The sequence below is a fragment of the Talpa occidentalis genome, unplaced genomic scaffold, assembly GCF_014898055.3.
Source record: "Talpa occidentalis isolate TD23 unplaced genomic scaffold, MPIMG_talOcc4v2.1 talOcc4.5, whole genome shotgun sequence".
Taxonomy (NCBI): Eukaryota; Metazoa; Chordata; class Mammalia; order Eulipotyphla; family Talpidae; genus Talpa; species Talpa occidentalis.
The window spans coordinates 39,305,197-39,318,847 of NW_023604861.1; the positions used below are offsets into that span (position 1 = coordinate 39,305,197).

At 41.7% G+C, this 13,651-nt stretch overlaps 1 protein-coding gene across 5 annotated transcripts in view; it reads left to right on the forward strand.

Moving 5' to 3' along the window:
* The first annotated feature begins 7,950 nt into the window (after positions 1–7,950).
* Positions 7,951–13,651, forward strand: part of NAA16 (N-alpha-acetyltransferase 16, NatA auxiliary subunit) — a 64,701-nt gene continuing 59,000 nt past the window's right edge. For all 5 annotated transcript variants that reach the window (XR_005128292.2, XR_005128293.2, XM_037526937.2 and 2 more), the window contains exon 1: positions 7,951–8,223. Coding sequence is in view for 3 of the 5 variants with exons in the window: in XM_037526937.2 (XP_037382834.1) it covers positions 8,170–8,223 (54 nt within the window). In the remaining 2 variants the exon portion in view is untranslated. The remainder of the gene's footprint in view (positions 8,224–13,651) is intronic.

Sequence of the window (13,651 nt, forward strand, 5' to 3'; positions counted from 1 at the left end):
TAAATAAATCTTTAAAAAAAAAAGTATTTGAGAGGAGACCTGTCCATCAGCTACAGATGGGAAATTAGGCACTAAAAGAAGAAATCAGAGGAGTGCAAAGATTACAGATATTGACCCATGTCCCCAAACACTGACCACAGCCTGGCTGCATAGATGCTGCTCCTTAAAACCTTGGATGAACGTGACTGACCCCATTTTTTCCTAGGAATTTACCCCAAAATTTTTCTATTTAGTTCTTTGACATTTCATACTCTGATTTACGTAGAACATATTCTCTACTTAAATGTTAATTAAAGACACCAGACAACAAAAAGATAAAGTCTAGAGGAAGTGTAGGTAATCTTTATTTTCTTTATTATAGTATTCTGAATTTTCTGAAGTTTTGTGATGAATATTGTTGTAAACAAGAACACTATAGAAGAAAAAAAAATCACTTAATGTTTACTATAAGACCTTATGGGAGTTGTTATTATTGAATCCTTTTGTGAAGCTAAATAACTCCTACTTTCAGAGTGTGATATATTACAAGATAAAAATTTCCAGAAATAGTAATAAAAAGATTCATTCTAGGGGGGTGGAGGGGAAAGGAAGGATTAGGGTCAAAATAAGGGGGGGTGCAATTGTATGGGGAATATAACCAAAATGAAAATGCATACATTGTGCAAAAATGAAAAATGATGTAAGAATTGTATAAAATAAAATATTAAAAAAAGATTGATTCTATAGGGGAAAAAATAGCACTGTGATTAAATTAGCAACATGAGGTACCACATCTAAGATATATCGCACTATAAAGTCCATTATAAACAGTTTCTTCACTGAATGAATGTATGATCAGTTTTGAGAAACTAAATGATCTGTGTCCCCCCTCCTCCAACTTGAAGCAAGCCAAAACAGCAAAACATATAGTACCAGTTTTCTGATTTACTTAGAGCAAACTCAGCCCAAATCCCAAAGGAGTAGGGAATGGGGATTTTCACTCATTTGTTTTGTTTTTTTATCCCTACAATACCACCTGGTTGTTTTCAAAATTCTGACACTCTTGTGACTGTAGTAATGAAAGGTTGCTTTGCGTCTCTCAACAGGGATGTGCCTGTATTCCACATTAACAAATTGTCCATTAAAGCTTTCCTCAGAGAAGCAGAAGAGCACCAGGCCTTCCTCAGCCCTGGACATTTTGGGGACAGCCAGAGCACTCTGTTTCATGCTAAGTTAAAACTTTTGGTCCCATCTGGGAAATTTTCACAAACCTAGAAAGCAAGATAAAATCCCAGCACACAAGTCATAACACACTCCAATTCATAGCACACTGTGCACTTGGTTTTTCTGGTTCCCTGGAGCGTAGGCGCTTTTATATTTTTTTTAACGATTTATTTATTTATGGATACAAGAGCTGGGGTACAGGCCAGAGGTGTGGGGGGGGGGTGTGAGAGGATTCACCAGAGACAGAGCGGGGACCAGAACAGGCAGATTGAATTAAACTGCTGAAGGGAGCAGCGGGCAAGTCAGAAGTCTGCTGCGCCATGTGGGTTGCTCCCTGGCCAGCCTGCAGGGAGGCGCCTGGAGTTCAGGCTCTTGACCACACGTTGAGACATCCTAAAATGTAAAGATTAGCAACTGTTTGGGATCTCAATCAGATATATTTCACTATAGAATGGGTGGAAACGGCACTTATTTAATAATTTGATACAAAAGTCAAGCTCTCAATAGGTGGAAAAGAAACACCAAAAATAAAGAGTATTCTATTTATATTCTTTTAAACTATTTTCCCTGAGAAAGGCAGAATATGAAGGATGAAAAGACAGCTTTCTTATTTTCATGTATTCATACTGGTTCTCAAATTTTTCTTAGCTTGGAAAAAATACTAAGACATGTGCCACCTGCTGGCACTACTCAACCTGAATCTCTCAAATAATTTTCAGTCAGATTTTTAAGAGGTCTTAAAGGTCAATCTACTAATTTCTCTTTGTTCTAAAAAAAAAAAAAAAAAGCAAACTAGAATTAGCCTATGTTGAAGACAAGCTTTGTTAACAAGGTCACTTAGTGTCATCTCCTACAACTTCTTGGTAATTTCATCTCTCGTACATTTATCACCCTAGATTTCATGCTATTTTTCTCAAATCATTTACTTTGATTTTGAGAGTACATTCCCAAAGTTTCATTTTGATAATTTTTTCCCTATAATTTTCTCCTAGGAGTAGTCGTCAGTTTTAAACATAAAAGTGTTTTCCAAATTAGATACAATGTGGTCTACATCATGGAATACAATGTAATCTATACTGTATGTTCACAGACATATTTTTATTTTTTCCCTTTTCAATATGAACATTTCAAACATTAAAAAATGAGGGGACAGTATAATAAATCCCCATGCACCCATTATGAATTCTTAACAGTTATCAACTGTTTTACCCACCCTCCTCTCTATTCCATGGAATTATTTTGAAGCATATACCAGACATATATTTTCATCTGCAAATACTGATTTCCCTGATTGTGTCAATTTTTTTTCTTTTCTTTTCAAAATTTATTTTTTGGTAGGTTCTTATCAGGATTCAAATAAGGTCTGTACATTGCAACCTGTTGCTATGTTTTTGATTTTGTTCAATCTCTAGGTTCCACACTCTTTTTTTTGTTTTTTTCCTTGCAATATCTTTGTTGATGAAACCAATTCTCTGACTTAAGGATTATTGAAAATGGGCAAATTGTCACTTCACCTGCAAATTCTTGGAGTCCTCTGACCTCAGAAGGGACAGGGAGTGAGTGGCCAAGTTGAAAGCTGGAGAAAGGACAGTGGAGTATGCACAGCAAAAGCTTACTTGGGGCAAGGCAAAGCAAAATTTTTGTTTGAAGCAAAGCCGTAAAGCAGCACAGCTCCTGTTGCCAGGAGGGAACTCGAATGAATTGCCATTGATGGGGTTCAGGAGGCTGTTTTTATCTGTTGGAGTCTTGTGTTAGTATTTGTTCTCTCTTTTTGGGAGTCATATACTAGGGGGTAGTTTCGCGTATTTCTTTGCAGCTACTATCCACTTGGTCTAGGCAGACTAAGTCTTGCTGCCTAGACATCGTACCACCATCTCCTCTCAGCCCCTGCTTCCTTATCTCCCCATGCAGCTGTCTCCTGACCTTGGTCATTCCCTTACTCATTTTCACACAGGATAGATATTTCTAGACCTAAGTTGTAGTGTTTCCTCGTTCCTTTGTTCTCTGTGTTTCCTATAATTTGGTTTAGAAGTTTAATCAGATTCAGATTTAAATATTTTTGGCAAAACTACTTCATAGATGGAATAAATATATCCAAAGAAAGGTGTAAAACATTGAATTGTGTTTTTTAAAAATGATACTAGAAGCTCTTGACTGCTTATATCCATTATTTCATTAGAGCCTGCAAAAATGGTGATATTTTATCCTTCCATCTTCATTATTGGCAGAAGCCTTTATAAAAGAAACTTATTCTCATCAACTATTGTTTGCATTTGCTTTGTAATTTTTAGGTTTTTTTTTTTTTTTAAATAGAGGCATGTTTTATTTATTTATTTGTTTGTTTGTTTTGTTTGTACATGCACTGGGTACAGTCAGAAGCGCGGGAGGGTAAGAGAATTCACCAGAGCCAGAGCGGGGAGCAGAGCAGGCAGAAGGACCAAAGTACACTGCTGAAGGGAGCAGCGGGCGGCAGGAGAGGTCTGCGCGCCATGTGGGACCCTCCTCCGGTGGCCGGGGAGCAGCCGGGGAGGTGCTGCAGAGGCCGCGGGCAGCTTCGCAACCCAGCGCTCAACTGCTGCGCCACCGGGGAGGCCCTTTAGTTTTGTTTTTTTAAAGATTTATTTATCGGCTTCTCTGGTGGCGCAAGGGGTTAAGCACCGCACTATGAAGCTATCTGCAACCTCTGCAGCACGAGTTCGATCCCAGCCCGTCAGAGAGAAACCACATGGCACAGCAGACCTTTCCTGACTCACCCGCTGCTCCCTTCAGCAGTGTATTTCAGTCAATCTGCCTGTTCTGCTCCCCGCTCTGTCTCTGGTGAATCCTCTCACCCCCACACCTCTGACCTGTACCCCAGCTCTTGTACACATAAATAAATAAATCTTTAAAAAAATAATATCCCATTGTCTGGATGTACCATAGTTTATTTATCCAAGGAAAGGATTTTGAATCATCCACATAGATAATTGGAATCATTGCAGATGGATATTAGGAGTTGAAGTAGAAAGGAGGACTAATGTCCCTTGGCAAATAAATAAATGAAGGATAGTGACTAATAAGGAAAGGAGAGGAGACACAACTGATGGGCACAGAGTGAAAATAAATGTCCTTTTCCTTAAATGAAAGTGACATGTTATGATTTGGAGGGGGCAAGATGATGGAAAAAAATGTTAATTCTCCCCCCCACCCCATCAATATTATGTAAGGAGAGGAAGATGCAAAAAATCAAGGAGTGGGTAGTCCACTACAAGAAATTCTACTGAGAACTTAAGAAGACTATGGACTGAAAATAATCTTTGGATTTGGCTACTAGACAATCCTAACATGTAAGCTTCAGGAAGGCAAATATTTTTGCTTGTTAGAAGACTACTTTTCACATTGTGCTCATTGAAAAAATGGATTGGTGATAGTTCAGAGAATGTATTCAGAAGACAATTGGAGGCAGAAGCTAAATCTTAAGAAAAAAAGCGCTGCTGCTTTCCTAGAAGAAACTTATTTCTTGCTCATTTTCCATAGGGATTAAAAGTGGCACTTTTCTCCTTATAATGCTTCATGGTTTCCCATTGTGGCTTGATAAACAAAACCAAACCTTATTGCCTGCGATGACAAACTCTGCACAACCCGGCTAACATTTTCAGCAACTGTATGCCAATTTCCCGCTCACTCACCCCCCATTCTTGAAACTGAAGTTCACACCTCTTTTATTCTTTGATTGTGCCAATCTTGTTCCTGCATTGGAGCATTTGCATGTGGTTCCCTTTGCCTAGAATGTGCTGTACCAGCTTTTCACCTTAACTTCTCATTCTTTAGGTCTCTGTTCACATGAAATCATCTCTCCAGAGGCCTTCTAGATCATTTCTGAGCATCTGTTTTAAAGCAATCCTTTCTTCCACCTCAATTGCCTTCTACATGACCCTGCTTTATTTCTTTCATGGGACTTCCATAGTCTGGAATTATCTTGTTTATGTGTTTAATGTTTGTCTTTTCCCATTAGAATATAAGCTATATAATGAAGGGTAAAATGCAAATAATAGGGGGAATTACTAATGCATAAAAGTTCAGGTAAAGCAAAAGGAGATGGGATCAAGCCCTCAAAGGGAGCACGAAGTGCTGTTTCTTGGTACAAAATGAGAACAGGGAAGGACAAAGAGAGCAGAAACATTAGGGAATCTGAGGTATAATGCATTGTGCAATCTGATGAGTTCTTTTCCCATCAGACTTTAATTACATGGCTAAATTAGCTGTGGGAATAGCAGCAAACTACTTGATTTTACCCTGCCAGCTGGCTCTGCTGTGTACATGGGGTGGAGAAAATCCTTTTGCAGATTCTTTTCTCCTTGGCTCTAGCTGGCTTAGCAAGAGAACCAATGGCTCATATCATGTAAAAAAGCTTCAGGAACTGTTCAAGTCTTTACAGATACTGTTAGTGGTATTTCACTGTGTGATCTAAAGGAGATACACCCTATCTAAAGAAATAGAATGGAACATCAGGGTGGAGTTCTAGCATGCCCCTAAAGGGGCTTTTTTTTTTTTTTAAGATTTTATTTATACAAGAGCTGGGGTACAGGCCAGATGCGCAGGAGGGTGAGAGTATTCACCAGAGACAGAGCAGGGAGCAGAACAGGCAGAATGGCTGAAATACACTGCTGAGGGGAGCAGCAGGTGAGACAGGAGAGGTCTGGCGCACCATGTGGGATTCTGGCTGGCAGGGATTGAACCTGCTCTGCAGAGGCTGCGGACAGGTTCACAGTGCAGTGCTCAACCACCTGTGTATATATGTACATTTTCCCTCCATGGACTTAGGAATGACTAAGCATTCTATTCACATAAACCTGTTGTGAAACAGGTAACAGCAATGTTATTAAAACTCCACTCTCTGTTGAAAGGTGAAAATAAGATTTGCTCCCGACTACGCAGGAAGCCAGTAATAAAATTACAGCCCTTGGTTAATCCAGGTTTTCTGATTGTGCATGCCTTACATTTTTTCTACGTTCTAAGGTTCAGTTTGACAACTACCAGTAACACAATTGATATTCTTCAATCTCCCACCTTTCCTCACACTCCCAACTAGTGTAGAAAACCAAGGTATGTGTGCATCAAGTATGTTCTGGCATGTGAAAGTCAGAAGGGAAAAATATTAAATATGACTCTTTATAACTCCCCACTTCCCAGTGTTTGGCATCATAGGTTTCCTTTGATCTGCAGGGAGATCCTGGAGAGGTTGTGGGAAGCAGGAGATGCTGGCAGTGGTGGCAAGCAACCAAATGCAAATGAAGAATCAGCACAGGCCACCTGAGTCAGGGGTGGGAAGCCATGGTGAAGATCTAGCAGCTATCCCAGAAAGTGGAGACACTCAATTTGTATTAATTAAGTGTGTGTCTGGATTTGGCCCATAGGAAATTTTCATTAGAGATAAAGTTTATTTATCGCCCAGATATTTACAGTTGGTCCTGTACTTCCCCCTTCTCTTTTTCTTTTTTTGATTAGTCATTTTGAAGTTATGCAACTTGTGCAGTTTGAGATGAGGCATAGTGGCTTGAACTAGCTGAGATACATTCCTAAAAAGTTCTTCTTGTGAAAGTCAAGGGATGGCCTGACAGCAGCACTGATGGAGTTTTAGTTCTTCCCAGGATTAAATCTTTACTTCTGAGGATGTAGATAAAGTGGAAGTCAAAGTGTATCCAGTAATCAGTAATGTCATGATGAGCAAACAGCGAGTATGGATTCATGGAAATGGTTAGTTATGAGGGTGCTGTGAACAGGTACTTCTCGGCCTCTACTCTGTTATCTACCCGTTCAAGTGCAACTCAGCCTCCTTTCCCATGCAGCCGTCCGTCCTTGCCTATTTCCTCACTAGTAGTTAGGGGAGGCTAGTTTCTATCAGAACATGTAGGCCCCCTTAAAACTCCCCCCTTTAAAAAGTCTCTTTCTCATTTTAAAATACTCCTGTGACACTCTCTCATGTCAGATCAACTCAGGCAGAGTATATAAAAAAACATTTCAAATAAGCCCTAGTCCAGCTCTGATTACAGTCCATTAAATGTAATTTTGCATCAATTACTCCGAGGTCTCATAAATATGCACAATTTATACCTAGAACAAGCATAGGTACGTTTATGCACCTAATGTTCATGTACTTCTTAAAATTAAACCTACATTGTATGCTTGTTCTTGTTATTGATGTATTCGTGTCTTTCGAGCTTTTCTAGACACTTTTATTACTATGCTATCTTTTATGTCCCAGAGTTGGAAGTTCTGATAGAAGAAGGCTTCTCTTAGAATCTAAATTGGGGGGACTGGGGAGGAGGGTAAGGAAAACAAGCTCGTCCCACATCAAGAATATAGTCTGTGTCGGGAACCGTTTAAATTCAGAAGTGGAGAAAGATGCAAAAAAAAAAAAAAAAAGTCTGATCCGAAATAACTATTATCTAAGGCCGCAAATCAAACAGTACCGGTGTTGTCCTGGGGACCACCCTGTTACAGTGTCTCATGAGGGACTAAGGTGCTTGAGTCCCACGGGTGGGGAGTTTTTGGTAGCAGGGCGTGGGGCCCAACACTTCCCCTTCCCCCGCGCCCCCACCGTCCCCGGGGGCGCCCCTAGCCTGCCAGCTCCCCTGGCGACCCCGACCCTTTGGCCTCTACACCCAGCCAACCACTCCGCCCCCGACCCCCCGGCGCCCAGCCTGGGGGCGCCCCGCGCATGCGCACCCCGCCCAGCTCGAGGGGGCGGGTCCTGGCTGCCATCTTGCGGCGCGCGGGAGCCGCCGCTGCTCACCGAGAGGCTGGGCGCTCGCTGAGGGCGTCTTCCTCGGACCCGGTTCCTTACCTTTGCCAGCCCTGCCCGGTCCCAAATCGAGCCCAGTGAACTGGCCCGTCCCCCGCGGCCCGACTCTCAGCAGCCCCTGGTCCCAGTGCCCACCCCGGCGACACGGAGCGGCCGGGCGCCGCGCCCCCCCGACGACCGCGATGCCGAACGTGCAGCTGCCGCCCAAGGAGAGCAACCTCTTCAAACGCATCTTGGTGAGTGGCGGGGGGCCGCCCGCTGCCCCGGGGCGCCCCGGGCCGGCTGCGGACCGCGCTCTGGCGGCGGCGCCTGCGTGGGCCGGGCTCGGCTCTGGCTCGGTTCTTTGTTTATCTCGGAGCCCGCGAGGCCGGCCTCCTCGCCGCGGCGGGGCCCCCTGGCTCTCGGAGGCCGCCCGGGGCTGCGGTCCGCGCGCTCCCGCTCCCGCCCCTGCCCGCCTCGCCCCCGCCGCGCTTTCTAGAAACTTCACCCCGCCCTGCGCAGTCACCGTGGGCCCGGGCGCGGCGGCCGGGGCGGGGGTCCCCGCGCCCTCCGCGGCGCCTCGCGGCCCCCGGGACCCTCCCCCTCCGACACCCCCCCTCCCCGCCCGGGTGATCGCTTTTGCCTGCTTCTCCGTGGAGCTGGTGGCTCTGTGCTTAATCGCTTGCACAGCGCGTTCCGATGCCTGTTAAAGTGGGAGCGATCCCGAAGTGGGCCGGGGCGGGGGTCGTGCTGGGAACTCCTGGAAATGACTGGGAAGTCGAGGGGCCCAGCCCTCCGTGGAGAGCGCTCGTTTGGTGTCACCTGACTCTCTCTCTCGGGCTAGCACGGGGAACGCGAGCTGCCTTTTGCTTTTCTGAGTTTCAAAGTTGAACGCATCTGTTTTAACTCACAAAGGCCCTCCCTGCATTGAGTACACGATTAAAGCCGCACAGAAATGGCTAGTTTTGCCCTTGAGAGGGGCACTTGGTTGCAAAGTAGAAACCTGAATAATGGGCCGGTGGTGATGAGTGAGAAGTGAGTTTTCTGTAGATGTGTGTCAGCGTCCTTCACGGTTTTCCAGATTATGATTTTCTGGGAGGAGAGGCAACGTTTCTTTCCTTTCTTCTGTATGTTCTGGGAGGTGGGTGGGGAGGCGGCATTGATTTTTAACGGTATTTTTAAAATAAGGATTTTAATTTAGGAGTGTGCTGCAGAAGTGAATGATTTTATCATCTCGCAGCTACAATAAATGTGGGTAAAATTGTGATAGAATAAAAAAGTTTTATGGGACCGTTGCCCTTTGCCACCTGCAGTAAATGTTCCATTATTATCAGTGTATACATCCGTACCAGTTTACCAGGTAGCCTATCTTGTTCTTCATGGCCTTTATTTTCTTGTCTTGTTAGATATAAATTACCTTTTTTTTAAAATTAACTTTTCAACTGAAAACTCGCGTTTAATTTTTTTTAAAGATTTATTTATTTATGCATACAAGAGCATAAAGGGTTTATTCTTCAGAGCTTGTGGTGGTTCTATGACCAGCACTTTATAAATAAAAAGAGTAGAATAGAATAGTCTTAAGTTATCAAAGACAGATAAAATTTCATAATAGCTGCTCTACTTCCAGCCAGTAGAAATTTCCTATTCCAGAATGTTTTTAAAAAGATGCAGAGTAGATAGGATGAAAATTTTAAGTCTTAATTTTACATGGTGTCTAATGTTGCCCAAATGGGAGACCAGTGTAAAAACAAAGTTCTAATTAAAGCATTGTGGTGGTAGTTTGCTTCACTGAGCTTTGTATCTTTTTTTCTTATTTTACTTTCATTTTTTCATACTGTTATATTTTTCACAGTATGGAATTGGGGAAGTGAACTTTTTTGCCCCTGTTAAATTTTTTTCTTTTTCCTTTTTCTTTTGGTGTATTTAGTGAATCTGAAACATGTTAATGAAAAATCGTCAATAAATTGTTAGCTGGATTTCAGCTAACATTTGGCAATTTGCCTTATGCCTAAAAGGTGGCAGAATACTTATTCTCATATAGATAGTCTAAGTCAAATCATGTTTTTAGTAACATAAAGAAAAACAATTTATATTAGTTAGAAAAAGGTAAAGCTGCAGCTGAGTTACCCTTATATTCAAATAAATTGGGAAATGGTAAAATTTCCTTATCCATATATAAAATGTTATAAGGTTCTACAAAAGTGAATGAGTTTATCGTTTTACAGTTGCAACAAATGTGGGTAAGTTTTTGGTATAAAAAATTCTATGGCGGGCCTCCCCGGTGGCGCAGCGGTTGAGCGCTGGGTTGCGAAGCTGCCCGCAGCCTCTGCAGCACCGGTTCGATCCCCGGCTGCTCCCCGGCCACCGGAGGAGGGTCCCACATGGCGCGCAGACCTCTCCTGCCGCCCGCTGCTCCCCTCAGCAGTGTACCTCGGTCCTTCTGCCTGCTCTGCTCCCCGCTCTGGCTCTAGTGAATTCTCTCACCCTCCCGCGCTTCTGACTGTACCCAGTGCTTGTATAAATAAATAAATAAATCTTAAAAAAAAAATTAAAAAAAAAAATTCTATGGCAAAAAAGATTCTATAATGAAATTATTTTTTTGTTTAGTGGACTACCAATAGTAAATTAAAGAAATACAAATACTCAAATATATATTCAAACACATCTATACGTATTTAGCAGCTAGTTTATCACATCTTCTTGACTTATACCTGCTTGTCTTATTCCCCAAACTAATATTAACATTGCCTTTTATTGACTTTTGGAGTCACTGTATGCCCTCTTTTTTTTTTTTTTTTTTAACTTCCCTGTTGATTTCTATTTGTTTTTAAATTTTTAAACGTAGTACTTTTTTTTTTTTTTCTTATATTGTTGTTGGTTTTTGGACAATATATTATTTCTTTCCTCAGGTGTGGTTACTATAGATCTCCCACCACCAGAGTACCCATAGTCCATCACCATATTCCATTGTGCTCTTCTCTCTCTGTCTGTCTCTCTTTCTCTGTGACATCATTTTCACCCCTCCTCTTTCCCTTCCTCTCCTGGATGTCTCATATCTGTCTATGGTCAGCTTCCAAGTTTTGTTTTTGACCCTTGGTTTGGATTTTCTGTATTTCACATATAAATGAAACCATCTGATTTTTTTTTTCCTGAAGATATTTATGCAAAGAAGAATTGGGGTGTAGCCTTGAAGTTTGGGGGGTGAGAGGATTCACCAGAGACAGCGGGGAGCAGAACTGGCAGATCTACCAAAATACCGTGCTGGGGGGCAGTGGGCAAAACAGAGATCTGCTGCACCATTTGTGGGTTAGCTCCCTAGCACCATATGTGGGATTGAACTCAGGTGCAATGGTAATGGTGCTGAGACTTAACCCTTCTGCCATCAGGGAGGCCCTTGATATTTATCTTTTTCCTTCAAACTTATTCTTGCTTAGCATCATCTTTTTCAGTTCTATCCATGTTGCCACAAATTACATGAGTTTACCTTTTTTTGATTACTGAGTAGTAGTCCATCATGTGTATCATGTATCTATATCAGATCTTCTTGATCCATTCATCTCTTTTGGGAGATTTAGGTTTCCATATCTTGGCTGTTGTAAATAGTGCTGCAATAAACATAGGAGAGCAGGTTTTCTTTCAGATTAGTGTTTTTGTGTTCTCTGGGTAGATTTCTAGGAGTGCAACAACTGGAACTTATTGCAGATGCATTTCTAGGGTTTTGAGGAACCTACACAAAGCTTTCCATAGTGGCTGGACTAGTTTACATTTCCACCAGCAGTGAGTGTGGATTCCTTTTTCTGCATATCCTATTCCAGCATTTGTTGTTTCTGAGTTTTGTTTTTTTTTTTAATATGGGCCATTCTCAACTGTGTGAGGTGTTATCTTATTGTGTTTTTTTTTTTAAGATTTATTTATTTTATTTATACAAGCACTGGGTACAGTCAGAAGCGCGGGAGGGTGAGAGAATTCACCAGAGCCAGAGCAGGGAGCAGAGCAGGCAGAAGGACCGAAGTACACTGCTGAGGGGAGCAGCGGGCGGCAGGAGAGGTCTGTGCGCTATGTGGGACCCTCCTCCAGTGGCCGGGGAGCAGCCAGGGATCGAATTGGCTTTGCAGAGGCTGCGGGCAGCTTCGCAGCTTCGCAGCTCAACCGCTGCTGTGCCACCGGGGAGGCCCTTATTGTGGTTTTAATTTTCATCTCCCTGATAACAAGTGATGGTGAGTTCATATGCCTCTTGACCATTTGCATTTCTTTGGAGAAGTGTCTATTTAGCTCTTCTGTCCATTTTGTTTTTGGTGATTTGTTTTGTTTTTGTTGAGTTGTGTGAGCTCTTTGTACATCTTTGATATCAACTCCTTGTCAGATGTGTTTTACTCTCTATGGATGAGATGATCAGACCTAAGTATGTTAAATGACTAAGTGTTTAAGTTTCTTTAGTTAGTATTAAAGTTGTGATTAGAATATATTATTTCTAGTAAGTATATATTTATTACTAAACCTAAGACTTTAACCTGAGAACTTGGATGTTGGAGACAGGCTGCTTGTGTTTGAATTTTGGCTCTGAATCTGTCAGTTCAATAACTCTGCCTCAGTATCTCTATCTGAAATTGAGATAACATGTATCTAAAAGGCTTTCCTGGGTTTAAGTAAGGATTAACTAAAAACAGTGTCTGGCACATAGTAAATGCTTCCAATAACATCTAGCTATATTTATTACTGCTATTAATAGTATGCCTATTACTTCCAGACCACTTGATAAATCAGGAAATTTTTTCCCCCTTATTGTCCTCATCCTTATTACTTCTGCTTGATTCTTCTTGTCTTTTGTCATTTGAATTTCTATTGTCAAACTCAGTTACTTTTTATTTTTAAGTATTTTCGGAATAGGTAAAATATTTGCATTGTTGAATATTTATATTTCTCTATTATTCTTGTCTCCCAACCATTAAATTCCTTTCCACAGAGTCAGTCAAGAAACCTCAACTTAGTATGGCATGGTGACTGTAGTTAAAACTAATATATTGCACATTTGAAAGTTAAGCGAATAGATCTTAAAAGTTCTTGTCACAAGAAAAAAATTTTTTTTGAGTTACATGGTAGTGATGGGTGAAGACTTATTGTAATGATTATTTCACATTATATGCAAATATCAAATCATTATGTGGTGCACTTGAAACTGATAGTGATGTCAGTTACACTTAAAAAGGCATCTATGTTTTTTCCCAGGACACTTTTATAATTCTTTCCTTTATATTCCAACCTATTGCAAAGGTTAATTATTTCTTCCTCCTTTGCTGTTTCGCTTTGAACCTAGTAGTAGGTATTTCTTGAGCAGCGCTTATTTGTCTAGACCCTGGGCATGCGATATTGTTTAAAATAGTGAAGGAGACTTCTTGTGTGGTGGGGAAGATAGGCAGTTAAACAAGTAATCAAATAAGTAAGAGTTTCAGGGCATGATGGTTCTGTGTGGAGACTAAAATTAATTAATGTGATAAAATGTGTGTAGGGGGTGCAGGGCAGGAGGATGGCAATATTAGGGAGATCATGTAGGTGACATGTGAAACTGATGACAAGGAATGAGCTGTGGGAAAATCAGGGGAAGAACCCTTTAGGATGAAGGGATATAATTACAGAAACCTTGAGGTGGGAATAAACTTGGCATGTTGAGTAGTAGAAAGAATGCCC